The 27,133-nt window shown below is 36.2% G+C and overlaps 1 protein-coding gene across 1 annotated transcript in view; it reads left to right on the forward strand.

Annotated features, from left to right (window-relative positions):
- Nucleotides 1–27,133, forward strand: part of UNC13C (unc-13 homolog C) — a 612,072-nt gene that overhangs the window by 243,022 nt on the left and 341,917 nt on the right. The window contains 3 exon segments of the mRNA XM_032342611.1: nucleotides 10,385–10,604; nucleotides 21,771–21,998; nucleotides 22,954–23,095. Of these exon segments, the coding sequence (XP_032198502.1) occupies nucleotides 10,385–10,604; nucleotides 21,771–21,998; nucleotides 22,954–23,095 (590 nt within the window).

Consider the following 27,133-nt stretch of genomic DNA (forward strand, 5'->3'; position numbering starts at 1 on the left):
TTGTTTTTTTAAAGATTTTATTTATTTATTTGACAGAGAGAGATCACAGTAGGCAGAGAGGCAGGCAGAGAGAGAGAGAGAGAGAGAGAGGGAAGCAGGCTCCCTGCTGAGCAGAGAGCCCGATGTGGGACTCGATCCCAGGACCCTGAGATCATGACCTGAGCCGAAGGCAGCGGCTTAACCCACTGAGCCACCCAGGTGCCCCAGACCTTTCTCAGATTTGAAAAAACTCTACCTTGACCCTAAGTGGTAAAATAAACAAACAAACTTTTCACATGAAAATGACAGAAGTTTCCTTTCAGTGAAAGAATTCATATTATTTTTGGTCTCTTATATTTAATAAATTATTCAAATCCTACCTCCATTATTGACATATACTTTTTTACTGAAGTATAATTGATATATAACATCTAAGTTTCAGGTGTTCAATATAAAGATTCAATATTTGTATATATGATGAGATAATCATTACAGGAAGTCTAGTTAATGTCCATCACCATACATGGTTATGTGTTTTTCTTTCTTGTGATGAGAACTTTTAGGATCGCCACATTTCAAATGTGTAATACAGTGTTATTAACTATAGTCACCATAAGCACATTATAATCCCATAGCTTACTTATTTTACAGCTGAAAGTTTGTACCTTTTGACCTCCTTCACGAATTTTCCTCACCCACCATCCCCTACCTCTGGCTACCACCAGTCCGTTCTGTGGATCGATGAGCTTCATGTTTTGTTTTTGTTTTTGCTTTTGTTTTTTGTTTTTTTTTTTCCCCAGATTCTCCATGTAAATAAGATCATACAGTATTTGTCTTCCTCTGACTTAGTTCACTTAGCATTATGCTCTCAAGATCCATCCATGTTATTGCATCTGGAAAGATTGTACTCTTTTATAGCCGAATAATGTTGTATTACACACACACACACACACACAAACACACCCCCCCCACATTTTTTGTATCCATTGAACAACATTGAGGTTGTTTCTGTGTCTTGACTATTATAAATAATGGTACTGTGAACATGGAAGTATACGTCATTTTCCAAATTAATGTTTTTGTTTTCTTTGGATAAATACTCAGAAGTGGAATTTCTGGGTGATTTGGTAGTGAGGTTTTTAATTTTTTGAAGTGACTCCATATTGTTTTCCATTTACATTCCCACCAACATTGTAGAAGTTTTCCCTTATCTCTACATCCTTGCCAACATTTCTTATTGTTATGGTTTTGATGATAGCCCTTCTGACAGTTGTGAGGAGTGATCACTTGGTTTTGATTTGCATTTCTCTGATGATGGATTATGGTGAACAGCTTTTCGTGTGCCTTGTAGCCACACCTATATCTTTTTTTGGGACAATGTCTACGCAGATCCTCTACCCATTTTTAAATCATGTTGTTTGTTTTCTAGCTATAGAGTTCTAAGAATTCTTGATATATTTTAGGTAGTAGTCTCTTGCCAGATATATTATTGGCAAATATATTCTTTCACTCAGCACGCTAGCTTTTCATTTTGTTGATGGTTCACTTTACTGTGCAGAAGTTTTGTTTGGTTTGGTTTGGTTTTTTAAGGATTTTATTTGTTTATTTGACAGAGATCACAAGTAGGCAGAGAGGCAGGCAGAGAGAGAGGGGGAAGCAGGCTCTCCACTGAGCAGAGAGCCCGATGCGGGGCTCGATCCCAGGACCCTGAGACCATGACCTGAGCTGAAGACAGAGGTTTAACCCACTGAGTCATCCAGGCACCCAACTGTGCAGAAGTTTTTTAGTTGGATGTAGTCCCACTTATTTATTTTTTGTTTTCATTGCTTTTGCTTTTTGTGTCAAATCTAAAAAAATCATCACCAAGACCCATCTCAAGGACCTTACCACCTAGGTTTTCTTCTAGGAGTCTATGGTTTCAGTTCTTATATTCAAGCCTTTAGTTAATTTCTTATTAATTTTTTGTGTGTGGTAAAAGATCATGGTCTAGTGTGATTCCTTTGCATGTAGCTGTTCATTTTCCCCTAACACAAGAAGAGAGACTCTTTTCCCCATTGTATATTGTTGGCTCCTTTATCATAAATCAATATGTGTGATTTTGTTTCTGGACACTGTTTTGTTCTGATGCTCTAGTGTCTGTTTTTATGCCATACAATACTGTTGAGATTCTTATATCTTTGTAATATCGTTTGAAATCAGGGAATGTGATGCCTGCAGTTTTCGTCCTCAAGATTGCTTTGTCTATTTGGAATTTTGTGGTTCCACGTGAATTTTAAGGTTGCTCCTTCTATTTCTGTGAATATTGACATTGGAATTTTCATAAAGAATGAACTGAATCTAGATACCGCTTTGGAGAGTATGAATATTTTAATGATACTCCTCTGAACCATGAGCATGGCATATCTTTCATTTATTTGTGTCTTCTCCGATTTCTTTCATTAATATCTTAAACTTTTCAGAGTATGGATCCTCATCTAATTGACTAAATTTATTCCTAGATATTTTATTCTTTTTTAAAGATTTTATTTATTCATTAGAAAGAGAGAGAGAGAGCAAGAGCAGGGAAAAGGCAGAGGCAGAGGGGGAGGGAGAAGCAGGTTCCCCTGAGCCAGGAGCCTGACATGGGACTCTATCCCAGGACCCTGGAATCATGACCTGAGCTGTAGGCAGACCCTTAACCATCTAAGCCACCCAGGCACCCCCCCCCCATTTTATTCTTTTTGATACAAGTTTAAATTAAATTTCTTAATTTCTCTGATAATTTGTTATTTATGTATTGAAATGTACCACATCTTTGTGTATTGATTTTGTATCCCACAAATTTACTGAGTTAATTTTTTTATTCTGTTTTTTTTTTTTTTTTGGAGTCTTTAGAAATTTATATACACATTTTCTTTTTTTTTTTACTATTTTATTTATTTGTTTGACAGAGAGACAGAGGTCACAAGTAGGCAGAGAGGCAGGCAGAGAGAGAGAGTGAAGCAGGCTCCCAGCTGAGCAGAGAGCCAGATCTGGGCCTCAATCCCAGGACCCTGAGATCATGACCTGAGCCAAAGGCAGAGGCTTTGACACACTGAGCCACCCAGGTGCCCTATATACACATTTTCATTTAAAGTTTGAATTGGAGAACAAGTGTCACATACAGTACATGATAAATCTATCCTAATTTGTTTCCAGAACATGTCTTCTATCCTAACAAGCATACTCTATATTGCACTCTTCTTGAATTACTGAATCATCTTCTTTACCATTATTCACTCTCTCTATTTGGACTTACTGAGCAAGTTACTTAGGTCAGTAATAATTCATGTCTGTTAACAAACTGTATAAGTAAAAACAAAGTACTCAGGCTCTTCCAAAGATAGGCAAATAATTTTTGGTCTCTGTTTACGTTTTCAGATACAATATTTTACCTGAATAACTTTAGCTTTTACAGTCTTATGTGATGATTACTCTCATGAGCAAATTGGACCTGAAATTAAGCTCTTTTTTTTTTTAAGATTTATATATTTATTTTAGAGAGCGCTCAAGTGGGGGCAGGGGGAGGAAGAGAGGAAGACAGGTAGAGGTTGTGGAGAGAGATGCAGACTCACTGCTGAGTGGGTAGCCTGATGTGGGGCTTGATCTCACAAGATCGTGACCTGACCTGAAATCAGGAGTTGGGTGTTCATCTCACTGAGCCACTCCGGTGCCCCAAACTCAAACCATTTTTATACTCAAGGACTTATTATACCATTATTCTGTCTTCGTGTTTGTAACAAATTTCAAAGGTCACATTCTACCCAATCTTTGTTCTGCAGATCTTTCTGATGCTTTTGTCCAGAAATAATGCAAAATGATACCTACAGGATGGTAAAGAGATTTTTTTTAAACAGATATTATTTATTTATTTATCTATCCATTGAGTGTGTGAGCCTGGGAAGAGGCACAGGGAGAGGGAGAGAGAATCTCAAGCAAACTCCCTGCTGAGCTCAGAGCCTGACACAGGCCTTGATCTCATGACCCTGAGATCATGACCTGATGCTGAACCAGCTGAGCCCCCCAGATGCCCCTAGGTTCTTTGTTTGTTTTTTCTAAAAAGTGCATGTCAAGGTTCATGAAAAATGCTTGAAAACAAGAAGCATGTTTTTTTCTTGTAATTATCAAAATGTGTTTTATTTTTTTTTGAGTATGGGAAAGTCATAGTTCACATAATCCCACCAGGAAAAATCAGAGGATGATGAGAAAAATGCAACTTCATTAGTTGTGCACTGGTTAACATAGTAGAGGAAAAAGAGAAAAGATATATGGCAAATGGAGGTAAACATGCTTTGTTCCTATTGTATTAAGAGTTAGTTGATTAGGGGCACCTGGGTGGCTCAGTGGGTTAAGACTCTGCCCTCGGCTCCGGTCATGATCTCAGGGTCCTGGGATTGAGCCCCGCATCAGGCTCTCTGCTCCTCGGGGAGCCTGCTTCCTCCTCTATCTCTGATTGCCTCTCTGCCTACTTGTGATCTCTCTGTCAAATAAATAAATAAATAAAATCTTTTAAAAAAAAAAAAAGAGTTGATTGGAATATTGATGGTCTAAAAATGCTAGTCATCACCTTTGGCAAGAAGCCTTGTTGTTTTATTTTGGGGACTCATTTTAATTTTCTTATATAGTTATGAACAGAAAAGGCATTCACTTTTTTTCCTGTGTCCTTATTGTTCAAAAAGTAACATATTAGAACTTTACAGCTTAGATTCCAGTTTCTTAGAAGAGAAATTATTAACAAAATAATTGCTCAGAATATGAGCATCTTACCTTTTGTAATCTATAAGCTGTACTTTGCTAAAGAGGCTTATCAGAGTCAAAGCATTCCTTAACCTCATTTCTACAGATAAAAGTGTCTCCACAAAATAAAATTTGACTTCTTTTTTCTGCAATCACTTCAGTAATGTAAAACTGATGTTTTATCAGTTTTATTCCTAATTGTGTTGTCTTATATTCTGTTCATAAATAAACAAAAATCACAAAAGAACCATGGCTAACTTTGAGAAATTAAATTGAGTAATTTTATAAAAATTTTAGTGCAATTTTTGTTGTATAAATTAATTTTACAGTGAGCATGCATTTTATTATAATTAGAAAATACATAATAGAGAGGAAAATGACATATGAAATTTTTGTTTGTTTGCTTTGTTTTGTTCTCATTTTGAGTGGGAAAAAGACAAGATCATTTTTTGCCAATAAGAATTATTTCATTTTGCAAGTCACTTCCGTGAAGTGTTGAGCATGATTTACAAAATCTTTGTGATTCTTAAAAGAGGGGGGGAAGATAGAATGTATATACACTAAAATACCAATATCATTTAGAAACAAGAGACTCCTATATGATGTAAAATGCAGCTTGATCTATAATTATTGAAAGGATAATAAAAGAAATGAAAATTATTTTAGAAAGTATATATGTTTATTGTGAAGATTGGAGAATTTTAGAAACCTTTAAAGTAGGTTATAGTAATTCTCCCATATTGCTGAATTCATATGTTCTTGAGTCCAAATCCCAGTAGCTGAAAGCTCTGCTTGTTGTTGGGACCACCAACCATCTCTACACACCTGTCTTCTGGTTTACCTAGGCCAGAGACATTCTCTAGATTACATACCCAGTCCCATCCTTTCGTGTCAGCTAGGATCCTACTAACTGCAACTAGTATTCTTTCTAGTAAAAAGCACTACATTAAAAAAAAAAAAATCTCTTTGCTTTCAATCCAGCTCCTAATGGTGTTAGATTCCCATTTCCTATGGTCCGTGGCTAATTTTGGAGTTTCCCCTTGATTTCTTCCCCTTTGTTTTATTCAGTGCTCCTTACCCTATCTTTTTTTATTTATTCCACAAAACTCTCACACTCTTGGTCCTTGCTTATAATCTGTTGATCTAGTCTTATTTTAATGCTGGGAAAGTACCTCATTACCTCAGGATGAAGTATTTTCCTGAGAGTAAGAATCCCTTCTTATGAGATAGATTTGTACATGCTTTCCTAACTACTCACTTCCTGAGTTTCTAAAGTGCCATCCTTGCATCTTATACTTCGCTTCAGTAGGAAATGTTGCCATATGTTGTTTTTAAAAAAGGTTTACTTGTTTGAGAGAGAGTGTGCACAAATGCGATGGGAGCCAGAGGGGAGAATCCTCAAGCACACTCTCCCCACTGAGTGCAGAGCCCAGTGCTGGGCTGGATCTCATGAGCCATGAGATCACAGCCTGAGCCAAAACAAAGAGTCAGACACTTAACTGATTGAGCCAACCCGACGTCCCTCCATGTGTCATTTATTTTAGAGTAATTTTCAGCTTTGATAGACAACACTAATATCCCAAAAATCACAAATAAAAAAGATGCATATTTTCATTTCTTTAAGACTGGGGATATATACCCTCTAGTGAGCTATCCAGTATTTTCTCTGGTGTCTGTAGCTTTTAAATGTTAGATTTATTTTAATGTCCCATTCAATTGATTTTCATTATGCTGTCTAGTAAATTTTCCCTATTTCCTTTTTTTTTTTAATTAGCTTCTCTCTCTTTTTATGAAGTAGATCATGGTTCTTAAATCCCAAAACAACAAAACATTTCAATGAAAACTTCTCAGCTGTCTATTCAGAACTCTCTTGTTTTTTCTCTATCATGCTTAATTTTTTAGGAACTATTTCTTATATTTATTACACCTAAGGAGGCCAACTACATATTCCTTGAATTCAATAAAAAGAAAATACACACATAGGGACCTGGAGAAAATGTATGAATCGTTTACTTATTCTGAAATATATGGATAAGTTCACGTTCAGAACAACCTGTTAGCTAACCCTGCTTTCTAAATTCGTATATATTTTACTTTTCTTGGGTTCATTAGCAGACTATTCCCCCCGGTGTTCTATTGGGTTAAAATTACTTCTCCCTACTAAGACAAATGACAAATTACCTGATGTGATTGCAAATATAACTAAGTTTCCTACTTATTTTTTTAACCTAAACTAAAAATGCTATATTACACATACATACCCCCTCAGCTCAGTTAGAACAGGAAGCCGTCTGTGGACAACTGATTGAAAATCTATTATGGCGAGAATTGTTCAATTCACTTTAATGATATTGAAGATACCCACTCCGCTAAGCGTTACAATGGAAGCAACCATGAATAATACATAGTTTCAGTTCTGAAAGAACTCTGAATAATTTTTTTGCAAGATAAGACGTCTTCCTTATGAAAGAAAGCTGAAAGATTTACTTGGCTTAGGCTGTATTTATTGAAAAGGATAGATCCAGTTGTATTATAAACCTTAATATGGGGGTCTCCCACTCCCATATTAGGTCATACTGTTGCTCTGTAGATTCTTGGGAAGTGTTGCAAGTCTTGACCTGAAACTCACGTAATAGCAAGGCTGGATCTTGCTGTTTAAAAGTTAGAAAAAGTTTCAGTGAAGCTTAACTCCCTGCAGGGAGTCCCCCAGTACCATGACCAAACATATTCTGGGAAAACATACAGTGAGGGGAATATGCTTTTACTATACTGCGGAATTGAAAAATTGTGGAAAATTGGTCATTTCCACACTGTGAAGATACTCTGAAATGAGGTTTAAGATATTTTGAAATTAGATTTAAGGATTATTAAAGCAAAATTTATTATTTTTTTGCATTAATTTATTAATGCAAAATTGTTTCTTGTAAATGCTAGGCTCCTGCAGGATTTATATAAATATTCATTCATTATGCATGAGGCAGTTGTGTGAAATTACCTGTAAATCTAACTTCAGAGAGTGATAGTCTTTCTTTCAGGAAGTCATCTGTAGGCATTCCTGGGTGGCTCAGTAGGTTAAGCATCTGACTTCAGGTCACTTCATGATCTCAGAGTCCTTGGATTGAGCCCCATGAGGACTCTGAGCTCAACAGTGAGTCTGCCCTTTGCACTCTACCTCTACCTCTCCCCCCAGCTCATTCTTTCTCTCTCTGTCAAATAAATAAAACCTTTTTTATTTATTTTAATGTCCTTTTTTTTTTTTTTTAAAGTCATCTACATGGTTAGAAATGAAAAGCACAGAAAAGGACTCATCCAGACAAGTCTCTTTCCTTTCAACCTATGGTGGTTTCTGGAAAATCCACTATGAGTACTAACAGTTGGTATTTATTTAGTATTTTGAAATCTGTATAATATGTTGCTTACCATCATACAATTTGATCCTCAAAATAATACTGCAGGTAGGTAGATATGTAGGGAAAGAAAGTAAGCCTTAGAGACCTAAGTCTTTCTGTGAATTATAAGATTCCTAAGTGGCAGAACATTCACTCCACAAAATATGTGTTGTCTCCCAAGTATGTGGCAGAGACAATGATAACCACTGTTAGACACTAAGAAAAGAAATTTGGAAGACTGGTTGTAAATATGGCCTGAAAAAACCCATGTGAAATGTCATGTGATTGGCCCTATGCCAGGGAACCCAGGTCGCCTGGCTACTCATGCAGTGAGTTTTTCTACTGCACCAGTGGCTTATCATTGAAAGTCCTTCGATATGCTATAAAAAGTTATGACCCTACCCTTCGGTATTGCCTCTTGTTCTTTTTTTTGTGGTGAGTTTTTCTGCCTTGTCACTTTATCCAGAAAGGAATATATGAACAAGAGAATAAAGTACTAAAAGGGTGACAAAGACCCCAGAAAAATGTCTGCTAACCAAATCAGAAGAGACCCCAAATTGGGGGGAAAAGAAAGGGGGTAAAAAGAAATTTTAAAAATCTTTTAAAAAACAAAAAATATATATTAGACTGGTGAATAGAACAGAGCCACACACTTGATTTTGGGTGTATTTTGGTCTCTTAGAAGATACTATCTCCCCAAAATTTTAAAGATATATATATATATATACACACACACACATACATACATACATACATATATATGTAAACTTATAAAATATAAAACTTATAAAAACTTGCAGATTTCTAAAACAAAAAACTTTAAAAACTTATAAAATCTTATAAAAATATATATGTATATGGGTATCATATATTTGTGTGTGTGTGTGTGTGTGTGTGTGTATATGTATATATGTATATATATACACATATATATATGGATGGGTACCCTTATAAAATAAGTGTAAACACAAGGGATGGAATATGACTGTAAAGACGAAAAATTTTTTTAAAAGTCTAAAAAAGGAATTGATAAGATAAGTTGGCTGGAAAAAAGAAAGAAAAATAAGGTGGAGAGAATTTGCTCAGACTGGAGACTAGAATAATGCCCTGTGCTAGATTTAGGGCATATTTTGATCTATTAGAAGAAATTATACCTCAAAATTTTTTAGAAGAAAAAACCCTATATGTATACAACAAATAAAGTTGGAATACTATGCAGCCATCAAAAGAAATGAAATTTTGCCATTTGCAATGACATGGATGGAACTAGAGTGTGTTATGCTGAGTGAAATAAGTCAATCAGAGAAAGACAAATATATGATATCACTGATATGAGGAATTTGAGAGGCAAAGTGGGGGTTTGGGGGGTAGGGAAGGAAAAAAATGAAACAAGATGGGATCAGAAGGGGGACAGACCATAAGAGACTCTTAATCTCACAAAACAAACTGAAGGTTGCTGGGGGGTGGAGGGTATGGAGGGGGTGGTTGGGTTATGGACATTGGGGAGGGTATGTGCTATAGTGAGTGCTGTGAAGTGTGTAAGCCTGAAGATTCACAGACCTGTACCCCTGGGACAAATCATACATTTCATGTTAATTAAAAAAATTTTAATTAAAAAAAGTTACCTCCCTTTAAAATATTACCATTGCCATGGGAGAGTGCCACTTTTAGCCTTTACCTACTGCTAATAGTCTCCTATGAATTAGTTGATGAGTTCCTTCCAAAAGGATAGACAATGAAAGCAGTCCCCTACAGAAGGAATTATAGAATGAGCATACTTCGGGGCTGGGAAGGGTGGAAGTGTTGGGGAGAATACAGAGTCAGGAATGAGAGGCCGTAGTAGAATATGAAAGAGGGGTGGTATGTTTCTGGAGGGTTAGTGTCAGCATTGAGAATCTACTTCCCATCTGCTTCACAATTTTGTCAACAACCAGTTTAGCCCAAGGAGATCTATATCATCCTTGGCCTCATAGAGTTCACAATGTTGCAGGACTTCTTGCTGCTATGAAAGAAGTTGCACAACAGTGGAACGCAGTCCAACCTGGGAGATTAGGGAGTTCTTTGTGTTCAAATGACTGTCTTGGGCCCTAGAATGCTGAGAGAAGAATAAGTGAGCAGAATTACTGTGCTTACTATCATGACTTGTCAATAACTAAGAGGCTCTTTCAAAATAGTATTTTCAGGGAGAAGTGATAAAATAATTTTATGCTGAAATTCTCCAAATCCACTGACTTGGCTGGCATTATAACTTATCTTTACAGAAAATACATGTCTTCAAGAAGACTTTGCAGGCACTGATCTACCCCATGTCCTCCACTACCCCCCACAACTTCGAAGTCTGGACAGCAACTACACCCACCTACTGTTACGAGTGTGAAGGGCTCCTGTGGGGCATTGCTCGTCAAGGCATGAAGTGTTTGGAGTGTGGAGTGAAGTGCCACGAAAAGTGTCAGGACCTCCTAAATGCTGACTGTTTGCAGAGTGAGTACCTGGTTAGGGGTGAGATATATATGCAGAGCCTGCCTCATCCTCCATGTTTTCAGATTAGACCTCTTCAGCTCTTGCTGCTTTTCAGTAATTCCAACCCCCACCCCTCCTATCACACAAAGATTCACAAACCACCCATCAAGTCATATCGTTGACCATCTGTTCCCATAGTGCTGAGCGCTAACTTAGATACCTTAAAGCAATGGCACACCTGCCCAGTAGAAAACTTGAAAGCAACTTCTGATCTGTTTGGTCACTTCCATCTCCTAATAGCCCTGTGTGGAAAGTGGGACCCTGTGAAGCCATTTTCCTCAGACAAGGGCTAAGGCACACCTTTGTGATTACAGCAATCTGAACTCCTTCCCAAGCCCCTTTGGAGTCAGCCTGAAGGAGTCACATTCTTGGAATTGGGAGGTTTTGTGTTTGAATATCGAAGACACATCTAACCATATATATGACCTTGGGCAAGTTTTTTAGCTTCTCACGGCTACAATTTTCTCCACCAAATGAAAAAGAATAATAAAATTTACCTCAGAGGGCTATGGGGAAGACTAAATGAAGTGGTCTCTGCTAAGAGTCTGGCACATAGTAGATACTCAATGACTATTAATGGCTTCCCCCATCCTTTTATACTTCTGAATAGGTACATGTCACTTCAACCTTTATGACAAGTTATCTTAAACTTTACATTTCCAGAAAAAATTCTTTGTACTGCTGCTTTAGATTAGGTCCAGAAATGACAAAACATCACCATCTAAAATACATATTACTGTCTTTTCAGTGCTGCATTGATTTGGTTGTGGCTACAACCCTTAAATTACTACAGAAAACAAAACCAAAAAACAAAACAAAACAAAAATACTGCCAATGAAATCTATTTAAACAGGGACTTTAATTTGTAAACCTTTCTTCATGTGTAAACATTGTCCCCTCTGTTTATTGTTCATATGAATACAGTGAATGTGTATCATATCACATGTTACAGTGAATGTGTAACATCCATGGGTTGCCTAAAATTGAGGAGGATCAGAGGAAAATGCCAAAATAAAGATTAAATCATAAATGCTGTCACAGCTGGTTTTGTAGTAAGTCATGCACATTCTACAGTTTTCTCTACTTTATTAGTATTCTCCCTACACTGTCAGATCACATGGAGGCTACTAATGGTAATGAGCATTTTGTTTTGTTGTGTTTTTCCAAAATGGGTAGTGTCTCTTTGAAAAATTAAAAGTATATTTAGGAATAACTGCTTAAAAGGAAAGGGGACTGATTCAATACTACGGAGCTAACTTGCATAATCTCATAATCCGATTAGAATTCTACATATTTAAAAAATGAATTGTAAACAGGCATTTTAAGAAATTAGCGTATTAGGGCCGTGACATTTGAAAAAATCAGAAAAATATTGCCATCTAGAAACAAATGGCTTGAATCCATTAAGGAAAAAAATGATGTAGATTATACTTCAGAAATGAGCTGATTCTTCTTTCAGTGTTTTAGAGAATAAAGATGTCACACATTCATCAGACTTTGAAAACATTTTTATATTCTGTTCCTTAAGATACATTGATGGATCTTAGCTAAATTAGGCAACATTTTCTTTGAGGTTATTCATTAAAATGCACATATAAATTGAAAGAATCAAAAATAGTTGAGAAAAATGAGGGTAGGTGTGAGTGCCCCAGGAAGAGAGTATTTTCTTTAGTAATACCTTTCTACTTTTTTCCTAAAATCCACCCTTGCATTGAGCAGAAAGAGGCTTTGCAAGTATATGAATTCAACTACACCACTTTGCACAATAACTATCAGTAAAATTTGAAATTGACTCAGAATCAATAATACTTTAAGAAATTTCTCTTTTCATTGCTTTAAGTGAGAAATTTTTAATCTTGACACCCCTTGTGTAAAAGACTTCCACATATGTCTACAATGGAAGAAAAGGAGAGAATAAGAAAGTGGGAAATCAGTGTGGGAAGTCTAGCTAATGTAGCCAGCCTCCTGCAAAAATGAGGAGGTTCTATGATTTCTTTCTCAATATGGTCAGTCTGTTTGAACACTTCTAAGAAAAATGTAGACCTTGTCAGGGGCTTAATTCATCATTAGAAAATTGCAATGTGTGAATTAACAGCTTGAACAAAGCTCCACTTCCTAGTAACTTCTATTCTTTAAACTTCTATCCTTTAATCTTATCACTAGAAAAAATATTTAATACATGGACTTCCTATGACAATTTTTTCAAATACTTGTCTTTTTTAAATATATATATATATTTTTTAAAGATTTTATTTATTTATTTGACAGAGAGAGATCACAGTAGGAGAGAGGAAGGGAAGAGATCACAGAGAGAGAGGAAGGGAAGCAGGCCCCCTGCTGAGCAGAGAGCCCGATGCGGGACTCGATCCCAGGACCCTGAGATCATGACCTGAGCCGAAGGCAGCGGCTTAACCCACTGAGCCACCCAGGCGCCCCAATACTTGTCTTTTTCAAATCAGTCTTCAGGTTTTAAGAACGTTTATTATTTTGCTAATCTTTTCCTGAAGACTTTGCAGTCTGTAAACACAGACATACACAAACACACACACTCAGAATAAAAACAAGAATTGTTCTCTTTATTTCTCCAGAATTTAGCACATGTTGTAGCATAATTGGATGCTTAATAAAATGTCGGTTAAGCAACAAATGAGGGCATGAGAACTGCAGTTTAAAATAACATGTAGTGGTTTAAATGCCATTCTTTTGTAAAATCACAGATTTTTAAAAAATTTTTTAAAGATCTTATTTATTTATTTGACAGAGAGAGACCAAGCAGGCAGAGAGGCAGGCAAGAGAGAGAGGGGAGGAAGCAGGCTCCCCGCCAAGCAGAGAGCCCGAAGTGGGACTCCATCCCAGGACTCTGAGATCATGACCTGAGCCAAAGGCAAAGACTTAACCCACTGAGCCGCCCAGGCACCCATAAAATAACAGATTTTTACGGGAGCCTTTGAGTTCAGTGGATTGGAGAACCCAATCTATTGATTTTACTGAGTTCACATAATCCAGTTTCTTGTCAAAAGGAATCAGATATCTTACATAAAGTTAGATCCCATATCTCTGAACACCCAGCATAGTGTTCTGTCCTATTTGTAAAGAAATATGCAAAGCTTATATTAGGGGAAAAAAAAGCAATTTCAGGAATTTTATTTATGGTGCTTTCCCACTCTACCATGCAGTACCCCTGACTTTTAGGCAAATTATGCTGCCCAGATGTTGGCCTCACATGATGATGATGACTCAAGTCCTGTCCTCTGTGGCCAACCCACCGAGCAAAAGTATATCTCTATCACAATATACCTACTACATTGACTTTTCAACAACATTAAGGAGAAGATCATCTAATAAGTTAATTTGGGTAAAAATGGAATCAATAGTTGAGTTATTGTAATACAATGGTCATTTTCTTAATCTTAAGGAATAAACAAACAAACTAATAATAAATCTTCAGGTTTAGGGTAGGCTGTTGTAGAGGGACAAAAATGATGAGTATGTCATACATGACACCATTCAGGTACTCAACATCAGTAAGCAATGGGTATCTTTATATCCATATCTAGATTTCATAGTCCTCAGTTACTTGAGAAAGATCTGGTTGCTAATCCTGCTGCTACTGGAATTTTTCAAAACCTTTCTTTTCTTCTAATATTTTAATGCCCCTTAGCTAAAGACCACTGAAAACACGTTTGTAGTATTTTATTTTATTATTTCATTTAATTTGAATTTAATTAATTAACATTAGTATATTACTAGTTTCAGACGTAGAGTTCCATGATTCGTCAGTTGTCTGTAACCCCCAGGGCTCATCACATCATGTGCCCTTCTTAATGCCCATCACCCTGTTACCCCATCCCCCTATCTACCTCCCCTCCACCAATCTCATTTGTTCCCTGTGATTAAGAGTCTGTTAGGGTTTGTCTCCCTCTCTGATTTTGTCTTACTTTATTTTCCCTCCCTTCACTATGATCCTTTGTTTTGTTTCTTAAATTCCACATATGGGTGAAACCATATAATAATTGGCTTTCTCTGATTGACTTATCTCCCTTAGCATTATACCCTCTAGTCCTTGCAAATCCTTGCAAATGGCAAGATTTAATTTTTTTAATGGCTGAATAATAGTCCATTGTATATATAAACCACATCTTCTTTATTCATTCATCTGTCGATGGACATCTGGACTCTTTCCATAGTTTGGCTATTGTGGACATTTGCTGCTATAAGCATTGGGGTACAGGTGCCCCTTCGATCACTATATTTGTATCTTTTGGGTAAATAACCAGTAGTGCAATTACTGGGTCATAATTTAGCTCTATTTTTAACTTTTTGAGGAACCTCCATACTGTTTTCCAGAGTGGCTGCACCAGCTTGCATTCCCACCAGCAGTATAAGAGGATTCCCCTTTCTCCACATCTTCACCAACACTTGTTATTTCCTGTGTTGTTAACTTTAGCCATTCTGACCAGAGTGAGGTAACACATCTGTAGTTTTATAAGTTCAGTTTATTATCTATTGCTACAAAGGAGAATACACAGCAATATAAGCCATGGGGCATCTCAGTAAGATGGTGTTAGAAAGCAGAGGTTGGTCTGAAAGTGAGGAAAATTTATGATTGTGTAGGTTAAAGAAATTCTTATCCACCAGGAGGAAGGACAAGAGTGAGGCAAGTAGCTGTACTTAGCAAAGAAACAATGGTCACTCATTAGTTAGGAAAGGGGTTGTTTGGTATTTTATGGTTTGTCTTCATTTGTGGTTAGACAAACTTGTAAGATGTCCTTGTTTGTCTCATATCAACATGGTCATGGTCACACAGATCATGTGAAGCTGGTGTCCTTTGAGTTTGCTCACGTCCAATAGGAGAACAGTATGGCCTGTTGCCAGGCTAGCTTTCAATAACACTGTGAACTAGTCATGTCAGACAACTTCCATTCAGAAGCTGGTTAAGAAAAGAGAAATGGAAAAAAATTTTGTGCTTAAAATTTTATTTTCTTTTATCTTGTTAAAAAAAAAAAAAACTTGTTGTGAAAAGTGATAAGAACCAAAAAGATCTTTCTTCTTTCCATCTCTCTTTTGATTTATTTCCTTACATAGTAAAAATACTTTTGAAATCAAGCACTCTTTTTTCTTTTGTTAAAATTAGTTTTCCCCTCATCTATACAATTTTTGACTCTGAAATAATTGAGACATTTCAAGGAAGTTAGTATCTAATTTTAGTATATCTGCTGCTGAAGCGAGCACGGAAGTTAGTATCTAAAGAATGCTGTAACTTTGACAAACAATTTTGAGAATACATTCCTGGTTTCATCATCTTTTAATATGCAAATATTTCTGAACTTGTTCTCAAAGTTTGCATTTACCAATAATGGGATGATTGAATATGGTAGAGGTGGGCAGTGAAGAAAGGTTGACTTTTGATTTTGGACCCAAGCTCAACAAAAGTAAAATTACTTTAGAGAAGGTGGCAGTTCCTTGTAAGGGGGCTCCCTGCCCACATTCTCCTACTGTCAGTGATGGGGACACCTACGAGAATAGGAGGTGATGCTATGCTAGGACGGTGACCCTCCAATTATCCTTCTGTTAAATGTCAGTTCTTTGTTGTGTTCCAGAAATTGTGTGGAGTGTGTAGCTTTGATTGTATAAGACAAAGGAGACAGGTGATTTGAAGATGGGAGCTGTAGCTCTGCTCCTGGGAAAGACTGAAGGCATGTTAGAAGGGGAGGGTTAAGATGATCTTGGCTGTAAAGCAACTAAAGGGAAAAGGTAAAAAATGCCGGCTACATACCCACCTACATGATGTCATGAGAAAGAAAAACAGAGGCACCAGGAGCGGGGCCACCTATCGGATTTTATGTGGAAAGGAAAGAAAAGCAATAAAGTTTCTTAGGCTAGAGACTCCTACAGGGAGAAAGCCTTAATATCATACCTTTCCATGCATATCAACTACCTACCTCCTCTGGCTTCACCAGCCTCAAATGCATTTATGGATATGAAAAATTAAAATACTGTAATAATGATTTCTTCTGGTTTCTTTGAACTAGTTTTTAAAAGATTTTATTTATTTATTTGATAGAGGGGAGAGAGAGTGAGAGAGAAATAAAGATGACAAGCAGGGAGAGCTGAGCAGGAAGCCCGATGGGGCTTGATCTCAGAACCATGGGATCAAGACTAGGGCTAAAGGCAAATCCTTAACCAACTGAGCCACCCTGCCACCCTTGGATTTTATTTTCTTAAATCTTCAAATACTTCATTGGCTCCCATTGCAAGTAGTTCTAGAACATTAAGCACGTGGCAGATATCGGGTGTGGTATTTTCCATGGGGAGGGCTTTTAAGGAGTTGCTTTAAAAAAAAAAAAAGATTTTATTTATTTATTTGACAGAGAGATCACAAGCAGGCAAAGAGGCAGGCAGAGAGAGAGATGGGGGAAGCAGGCTCACTGCTGATTAGAGAGCCCAATGTCGGGCTTAATTCCAGGATCCTGAGATCATCACCTGAGCCAAAGGCAGAGGCTTAATCCATTGAGCCAACCAGGGTCCCAAGGAGTTGCTTTACAGGTCAAGTAATCCTTTTTTTTTTTTTTTTTTTAACATATAATGTATTATTAGCTCCAGGGGTACAGGTCTGTGAATCACCAGGTTTGCACACTTCACAGCACTCAACAGGTCAAGTACTCTTAAAGCTAAAATCCCTAAATTCCATACTAATGTAAAATTCTTTAGTAAACGCTTGTTTCTTCACCTTGTGACATCTAGACCTTATACTTGCTCAATTACTAATATTGAAACTTTTACACGTTATCTCATTTAATCCTTAAAATGACTCTGTTAAGAAAAAGCTGCTATTATTTCCTTTGGTTTTTCATATGAGAAAACTAAGGTTTATAGAGATAAAGTAGCCCAATTTCAGATGGTTAGTAAGTGGCAAAGTTAGGAGTCACAGAGGACTGTCACCTTCTAGTATTTGCAAAGCATCATGAACCACTATGCTCCTTTGCCTTATTGAAAAGTTATTTTCTTGATGTATTTCTTGCATTTCATATTTGTTCTTACGTTCTTGTTTTATGCTGACTCTAAGTGCATGATGTATGTAAACCAACCAGCTTCTGCTTTCTAATGATGGGCATAGCCTTTGTTTTCTGAAAATTCCAAACCTGTGCCCAGTATATATTATCTTTTTTTTTATTTTTTCCTTTGAGAGTTTCATTTATTTGACACAGAGAGAAACAGTGTGAGAGGTAACACAGCAGGGGAAATGGAGGTGGGAAAGGGAAAAGCAGGCTTTCCAAAAAGCAGGGAGCCCCACACAGGGCTCGAACCATGGACCCTGGGATCATGACCTGAGTCGAAGGCAGACGCTTAATGACTGAGTCACTCAGGCGCCCCTATTTTGTCTTTTCATGAGACTCCACAATGTGTGTATCATTTTACACTGAATTTATTTTCATTTTTTTCCTGGATTGTGGCCTTAGGGTGAGAGCATACACAAAGTTCCCAAGACATAAAATTGAACCCAGAGCCAAATTAAATATTCAAATACGGCAATAATTTTGTTTTAGGTTTCCCAGGAAAAATTTTATCTTCTCTTTTTGTTGAATGTATCCTGTTTCTAAAGAGCATGCTTGAGACTTGGAATACACATTTAGTTTGAGGTTGGCCTTACAGGCTCGTGGTACAGGTGTCTGAGCCAGTGGTGATTGATAAATGTTTAAGAATTTGCAAGGCAGTTGCTTGAAATAAGCCATGTTAGGAATATTTTATACCATGGAAATCTGCTAATATTTCAGGTAAGGTTTGGTTTTGTTGTTGTTACTAATTGGTTTTGCTTGTTTGTCTTCTTCCATAAGGGAGGGGAGAAAATGTGCCAGTGAGTTAGGGAACCTCTATCCTTGTTAAGGAAGAGATAAGATCATACGCTGAGAATGGAGGTTAATGAGGTGAGGCAAGTGACTTGAAAAAAATAGAAATTTTTGGAATTGCTTTTGAGAAAAACAAGAAAGAGATTGAGACCAAGAGAGACTATTGCAGCTGTTAGATGTATATAGATAATAATCTGAAACACTAGAATCATAAATTGCCATGCAAAGGTGGTGAAATTGTGAATTTCACATGAAATTTATGTTTTGGGTAAAAAAAATAAAAATTATAAAGAAAGTGAGGGTTCCAATTTAGTGGTCTTCCCATTAAATTATGTAGAAAGGGACCATGTTAGCTAAGTTTGCCTCTGCTTACAGATGAATTCTCTTGTATCTCTTAGAAGGATGAATTTTGTTGTGCATAAATGTATCCTCTGATCTGTCAATTAAGCGTTTTTAAAAGTAACAGTGATACATTCCATTTGGATAATGTATTACATTTTACAAAGTGCTTTCAGGGTACATTATCTCTTTTGATCCCATTTATTGCTGATCCTTGATTGACATATTACTCACTGTATTTCAGTGAAGCTACTGAAGGAAGGAAGCACTTTGAAGGAAGAGTCATATAAATCCAAAGTTAAGTTTATCTCTGGTGACTTTGAGATAAACAGACCAAACCTGAAGGAAAATAACAAACCCAAAGGGTTGGAAATTCATGGCAAATTGCAGCCATCTCAGAAATAGTTTCATTAGGAAAATCAGGTTCGATAAACAATAGGCAGTGGAAAGTGCTTGTAGATCAGTGACAAAAATTAATTACAGATTTTTCTTTATCTCCAAACTAAACGGATTTAAGTGAAATCATTTCCCTCAGATCAAAACATGTAAAAGTAGAACTTTTAAAATGCCACATCTCTTTTTCTAGAAATAACAGATGAGAGGTTTAAATATGAGCCTCTGTTAACCTGCTTTCCCCAGAATAGTGGTTTTGCAGGGGGTTTTCCTGTTGTCCACAAATTAAGAGTTTTCTACTCCAACATCAAGGGCATTGGTGAATGATTTCACAGCTAATAGTCACGCTTTCTTAATTAACTCATTCAAAAAATTCAGGATGCTGTTGTTAAGTACAGAGATTGGATTCCTTTAGGTAAAAAAATTGTTAGTGTATTCTACCTTTAGTATATTCTACCTGAATTTGATAGTGATTACTTGAATGAGCCTTATTATGTGGGTGGTCATCTGCTAGCTCTTCCTGAATTTAGAAAAATAATCCAAAGGACTTTAACTCTCAAGGCCTTTTTTTTTTTTCCCCTGTAGCCTTTGAGAGCACTAAGAGCTCAAACAGTAATAGTTACTTAGAAATTTGGGGGAGAGTTACATCTTATGGCACTTCTCACCTTTAGAACATTCATTCTTAGAATGGCTGTCACATACTCAAGTTTTGGGGCACTTTGAATCTTGCAATAATTTTTTCAAGGCGACACTGCTCTTTCTATTTAATGACTATTTCAGTACTTTAAGTAAAATATGCCTATTGGCTAGCTGGGGATTATTCAATGTAGCCTAAGCTAGTTTTACTGTATAAGAATTAAGGATGTGCAGTCAAACCGTTGACGCTAAATTATAAACATGCTGAATTGTTTAAGGATATGTAATTTACAAATGTGTAGCTTTTCTATGGCCTATTTTAACAGAAGACTAGGGCATTTGGAATGTACTTTCAAGTTATCTTAAATGTAATGCATTCATTCTTTGTATTCTTTTTTTTTTTTAATGTGGTTTAAGTTCTCAAAGTTTTTTTTTTTTTTCTTGCTTTTGTTTTGTTGTTGTTGTTTTAAGATAAAGACAGGGAATCTGCTCTTTATACCATTAGAATATTCATTCCTTTAACTTTCTTTAATTACACCTTGGTTATTATGGATGTGTTTTTCCACTTCGGGAAACAAATGTCATACCTTCAAATAAATCAAGATTTTCACTTAAGTACTGCTGTTAAATATGAATTTATTACAAGGAAAGCCAACAGCTGACCTTTTCCTCTTTGTCTTAGCTTCCGTGCTTCCATTAGACTTAACATTCAAAGACTTAGACTCAAGAACATTAATAAGGCTATCCTTTGTGGTAGAAATCATGCAGATAAATTCTCTCATTTAACCTCTAAACATTCTACCAGGTATTAATGTGGTTATTTCAGAGATATATTTCAAAAAATTGTAAGTTGGGTGATACAGTCATGTAGATGAACATTGGATCTGTTACTGAGTGTCGTTTTTTATTCTTTTCATTACATCACATTTGTTTGGCACCCAAAAATATTGGGTATCAGCAGTGGCTGCTCCTGCATCGCTGGTCCTTGGGGTTTTGCTTTCTCATCTCAAGCTCACTAAGGAACTATGAGAGTTGGAATCATGGTTCATTGTTAACTTGTCATGGATTGTTGCACAACCCAGAGGCCACACACAGCCTTGAAAATACCTGGCGGGTGGCTGGGGAAAGTGAGGGATCCAAGAATGGACTTTTGGAAATCTTTCATTGCCAAAAAGATTAGTGTTAAAAACAAAAATACCCGGAAAGTTGAGACCAATCATGAACAAACAAACAAACAAACAAGCAAAAAATCCTGGACATCAAAAAGGGTTTTGAGTACAAAGAATTTAGCCTATTGAAAAACAATGGCCATATCACAAAATGAGAGTTTGGGCCTGTGATCCGTCATGTACTTACATGGTTTCCAAATCCTTTTTAAACAGGACAATCTCTGTAATTCCAAGTAAAATCTTAACAATGGTACTATTTATTTTACAAAAAGAATTTAAACACTTAATCATGATGAATTCCATCATTAGAAATAATTAAACACTTTGAACTCAAGGATTTGAAATACTGAATTTGGGGAAACATTTGCCCCCTGTATCCTGTTTTTCAGTTTTGTCTGGCATGTCGTATATACCGTATTTGACTTGTGCCTTCTTTTTGCTCTTTGCAAATTCAAACCACACATTTGTTCAAGCCCTGATTTAAGCAAATAATACAACTGAAAAAGCTGGGAATGATGGAAGTCCATTTACTTGCCGCTAACGCAAAGGCTGGTTCTGAATCTCAGCCTAGATATTTTCTCCAGCAGCATTTATCTTTTCCTGCTGTTCCATGAAGTAGGTACCCTGACTCCTCAGAATGAAACCATTTATTCATTCTCCTGTTTCTTCTTTCTCTCCCTCTCTCGGGCCATCCAAAAGTAACTTTATGTGCATTTATGTCACAATTGATTTTTCCATTATAGGAGCAGCAGAAAAGAGTTCTAAGCATGGTGCTGAAGACAAGACTCAGACCATTATTATGGCTATGAAAGAAAGAATGAAGATTAGGGAGAAAAACAGGCCAGAGGTGTTTGAAGTCATTCAGGAAATGTTTCAGATTTCTAAAGAAGATTTTGTGCAGTACACAAAAGCGGCCAAGCAGAGTGTACTAGATGGGACATCTAAGTGGTCAGCTAAAATTACCATTACAGGTAAAAAGTCTTCTTTAAAATTTTTATTCCGCATTGAGATTTTCATATGTTTTAGAAATCACTGCTAATGAAAATTATAGGTAAAATAAGTAGAATTTTCCAGTCTTCTCAATATTGATAAGAAGTATAGTCTATATTTGAAATTTCTAAAGTATGTCCTAGATAATTGAAGTAATTGCAGTCTGTTGTTTTAATCAAAAGCTCTTCTAGAGGAAGAAGTTTCTCTTTTACAATATACTCATCAATAACCTACAATTTACAAGAGATTAGCTTTGTAGCTGCCTGCCACTGATAAATTACAAGAGTAGCTAAAAATCTCTTTAGCCAGTTTTTCTTAATGAGAAAACACACATCATTTCACTTAATTCTTGATCAGTACCCCTCAAACATTTGATCCTCGAGTCAAGGCAATTTGAGCTTAGTGATGTCTGGTAATATGAACTTCTGAAGTTGCCTATAACTAGATAAACATTAACCAAGCCTCTTAACTTACTCATATGGTACTTGCAAGATAAAATAAAGATGCCATTTTTTTTTCTAACTAGGTTGAGTTCAGTAGTGACAGCAAACTCGCAATTAGAAATACATTTTAAATCACAGACCTTTGAATTATGTTGGATAACTTTGGGCATATTGTATGTGCATCTTTATTTCTCTATACATATATATAGTAATGTGTATGTAATTATATAGCTGGTATGAATAGGGCAGTATATATGTATAGCTGCTACTCATTACAGGCAAAAGAAAATATTTATTCAAGGAAGGATTTAATACTCAGTGTTTTCATTCTTTCATTAAATATTTTTAAAGTCCTAATGTTCATGACAATAAAAGCAGTGGGAATGTATCCACAAACCCAGCGTGCAAAGTGTTAGAAGTGCTGCCCTTTGTTACCATTTTTGTTTGTTTGAGGAAATTGTTATATTAAAATGTTTATTTTTATTTATTTCAGTGGTTTCGGCACAAGGCTTACAGGCAAAAGACAAAACAGGGTCGAGTGACCCATATGTTACTGTTCAAGTGGGAAAGAACAAAAGAAGAACCAAAACCATTTTTGGAAATTTGAATCCAGTATGGGATGAGAAGTTTTATTTGTAAGTATATCATGTGAAACTTTTACAAGTATTGATATATTTGGGAATAAATTTAATACAGGCATGCAAAATATAGAAGCAATAATTATCTCATATTTAATACTAAGCAGAAATTATCAAAAGTGAAATTAACATTATGAAGTTACTTAATACTCACATTTATTAATCTTTATCTTTGGAAGAAAGTGAATAAAAAGAATTTTTCAAACAAAGATGGCATGGTTGGGATGACTGTATAGGAGGAAAAAAGATTAAGATATGATCTGTAACTTGGGTTGACCTAACATAACTTCGAATTTACTGGCTTGATTCAGCAATATCCTGACATCCGATGATTTAGGACTTAAGGGCAGGAGAAGGATTTTGGGCATCACCTGACCCATCACACCTACACCATGATGAAATGGTTGATGATAACTTTTACAGCCTCTCATTTTCTAAGAGGTCATTTATTTTTAAAGCCTCTTATATTTGTACTAAAAGGTAAGAAATTATTTTTCTGGCATAAGTTCTTTTCTTTCTAAAGACAAAAGATGACTTTCCAATTGGCATTTGATAGAAATGAAAATTCCAAACCCTGAGTCCTTTCTTTTTCTTCCCTCCTTTCTATGCTGATGGCATAAACAAGGATGTTATTAACGTACCAAGTGAGCAAACCCAAAACATAGAGCTTGTTTGGAGATATTGGCAATAGTGAATAAGAAATAGAGCGCTTTTGTTTGTATGGGCTGATGAAGAGTGTGTTCAGAAATAGGTTTGGAAAATCAGTTGGGACCAAATAACGGGATACCATAAAATGAGTTTGGATAGTTCCTCCCTTTTCACTGATGGAAGAAACTATTTTAGCCTCCATTTGTTTGTTAACCGAAGACAAGAAATCCATTGGTAGTCATAAATCCAAATCTCTAAACCAGTCAAATAAATGAATCAAGCAGGGTAAGGGCAACAAAGAAAGGACCAGACTATGGCAAACGTCAAGCAAGCAACTTGGAAAAATACAGCTTCAATGGCCGCGTATTCATGCAGATGTAATGAAGCTAGAGCCCACAGATTCTCAGGAGAAGCTGTAAGTTTGAAAACTTAAAATCAGGTTTATGGAAGTAAAATTGGCAAAATGTAAGTCTACATATTTAAAGTGTACTGTTTGTTAAGTTTTGACTTGCATATACCTCAATGAAGCCATCACCACAGACAATATAATGCACATATATCTCGCCCCATATTCATGTCCCAGGAAAACTGTCCCTCCTTAACTCCCTCCATGGCAAGGCAATCCCTGATCTCCTTTATGAGGCTATAGAATGCTCTGCATTTTGCATTTTGTGACTTTTATATAGAGCATACATTATGCATTCTTCTTTTGTAGGGTTTGATTGACTCAGTGTAATTATTTTGAAACCCATCAATGTTGTAGGATTCAGCAAGAGATCATTTCTTTTTCTTGCTGCATAGCATTTCATTGTTATAAAATATCAAAGTTTATTTATGCATTCACCTTTTGAGGGGCATTTGGTTTGTTTCTAGTTTTTAGCTATTAAAAACAAAGCCCTTTGGGAAAAAAATAAAGCTGTTTGGAAACTTGTAAACTATGTCTATACAAATATTTGTATGCATTTCTCTTGAATAAATACCTAGAGTTGAATAGATGGGACATCTATTGTGAATATAGGTAATTTTTAAGATAATTTTTCCAAGTGGTTATACCATTTTAAATTTCCATCACCAATGTATGGTAGCCCAGGCGTTACACCCTTCTAACACTTTGTAAGGTCAGTCTTTTAGATTTTTGCAATCCTTCTATATGTGTAGTGTAGTGGTATCTTATGGTGGTTGTATTTTGCACTTCTCTGATGACTAGTGGTTTCAAGTATCTTTCATGTGCTATTCATGTATCATTTTTAGTTAAGTTCTTAGTTTGCTCATTTTTACTGTTTTTCTATTTTGTATTTGTGCAAGTTTCTTTTTTTAAATAGTTTTATATTTTACATTTAGGTCCATCATACATTTTTTAGGTAATTTTCTAATGTGGTAGAAGTTATAGACCTAAGTTCATTATTTTGCATATGGATATCCAGTGGTTCCTGGACCATTTTTTGAAAGCACCATCATTTCTTTACTAAATGGCTTTTGCACCTTTAATAAAATTCACCCATCCCTGGATGTGTGGATCTGTTTCTAGATTGTTTTGTACTATTTACCTGCTTATCCATCTGTATGCCAGTACCATACAGTCTAGATTACTGCAGTTTTACTTTAAAATCAGTCTTAAAATCAGTGTTAGTCCTCCATTTTTAATTTTTTTAGTTATCTATCTTAGAGCCTTTGAATTATTTCCAAATGAGTTTTACACATTCTTCACATAAAAGAAACCTGATACAATTTTGATTGCCTTATTGCTCTGGCTAAGATTTCCGATATCATACCAAGGAGAAGTGACACAAGTGCATCTCCTGGCCTTGATCTCAGTCTCCAGCAGAACATGTTGTTTTTTTTTGTTTGTTTGTTTGTTTATTTGTTTTTTTGATTAACAATGAGCTTAGCTTTAGGCTCTTTGTAGATGCCCTTTATGCAATTGAGGCAGTCATCTTCTGTTTCTGATATGCGGAGAGTTTTGATCAGAAACAATGTTGTAGTTTGTCTAATGCTTTTACTGCATTTTTGGGTTGCTCATAGGATTCTGAATGCCATTAAAAAAAAAAAAAAAACTTAGAAGATATTTTTCCATCCTCTTCGTGTTTACATGCTTTTCTTATTCTTGGTGAGAAAGCCATTGTTGCCCTCATCTTTGCTCCTCTGTGCATGTCTTTTTCCTCCTGAGTTGCTATTAAAAGACGACGTTTTCTTTACTCAGTTGCACAATATGGTAGTGTTGTACCGTGGTGTGGTTTTCTTTATATTTCTGGTACATGGGGTTTATTAAATCAATTGGGACTGTGAGTCTGCAGTTTTCTTCAACTTGCAAACATTTTGGCTATTTCTGTAAACATTTTTCTCCCTCTACCTTTTGGAGATTCCCCTTATAAAATATATTAGGCCTTTTGAAGTTGTCCCACAACTGCTGATGGAAAGTTTATCTTTTCTCTTTCTCTCTCTCTTTCCTTTTCTTCTGCGTTTCACTTTGGATTATTTTTATTGCTATGTGTTTACATTTGCTCACCTTTTCTTTGGATATATCCTATTTATTATTAATCCAAGCCACTGTATTTTTCTTTTTCTTTTTTTAAATTTTTATTTTTTTAATGTCTTTTCAGTGTTCCAGAATTCATTGTTTATGTACCACTCCCAGTGTTCCATGCAATACGTGCCCTCCATAATACCCACCACCAGGCTTCACCCAACCCCCCGTCCCCCTCCCCTCCAAAACCCTCAGACTGTTTTTCAGAGTCCATAGTCTTTCATGGTTTGTCTCCCCCTCCGATTTCCCACAACTCCCTTCTCCTATCCATCTCCCCAAGTCCTCCATATTATTTCTTATGCTCCACAAATAAGTGAAACCATATGATAATTGACTCTCTGCTTGACTTATTTCACTCAGCATAATCTCTTCCAGTCCCATCCATGTTTATACAGATTTGGCTATTCATCCTTTCTGATGGAGGCATAAAACTCCATTATGTATATGGACCGCATCTTCTTTATGCATTCGTCTGTTGAAGAGGATCTTGGTTCTTTCCACAGTTTGGCGACTGTGGCCATTGCTGCTATGAACATTAGGGGTACAGATGGCCCTTCTTTTCACTACATCTGTATCTTTGGGGTAAATACCCAGTGCCACTGTATTTTTCATCTCAGATATTTCGGGTTTTTTCTCAGGAAATTCAAGTTGGGGTTTTTATATCTTCCATGGTTCTACTTAACTTTTTTAGGTAAGACTTTATTTTCTCAGAGAAGTTTTAAGTTCACAGAGAAATTGAGGGGAGGATACAGTGATTTTCCATGTACCTTCTGCCCCCACATATCCATTGCCTCCCCTTATTACTAACACTCCCCCATCCACCAAAGTGGTATATTTTTTTACAATTGGCAAACCTACATTGA

The sequence above is a fragment of the Mustela erminea genome, chromosome 5 (genome assembly GCF_009829155.1).
Source record: "Mustela erminea isolate mMusErm1 chromosome 5, mMusErm1.Pri, whole genome shotgun sequence".
Lineage (NCBI taxonomy): Eukaryota > Metazoa > Chordata > Mammalia > Carnivora > Mustelidae > Mustela > Mustela erminea.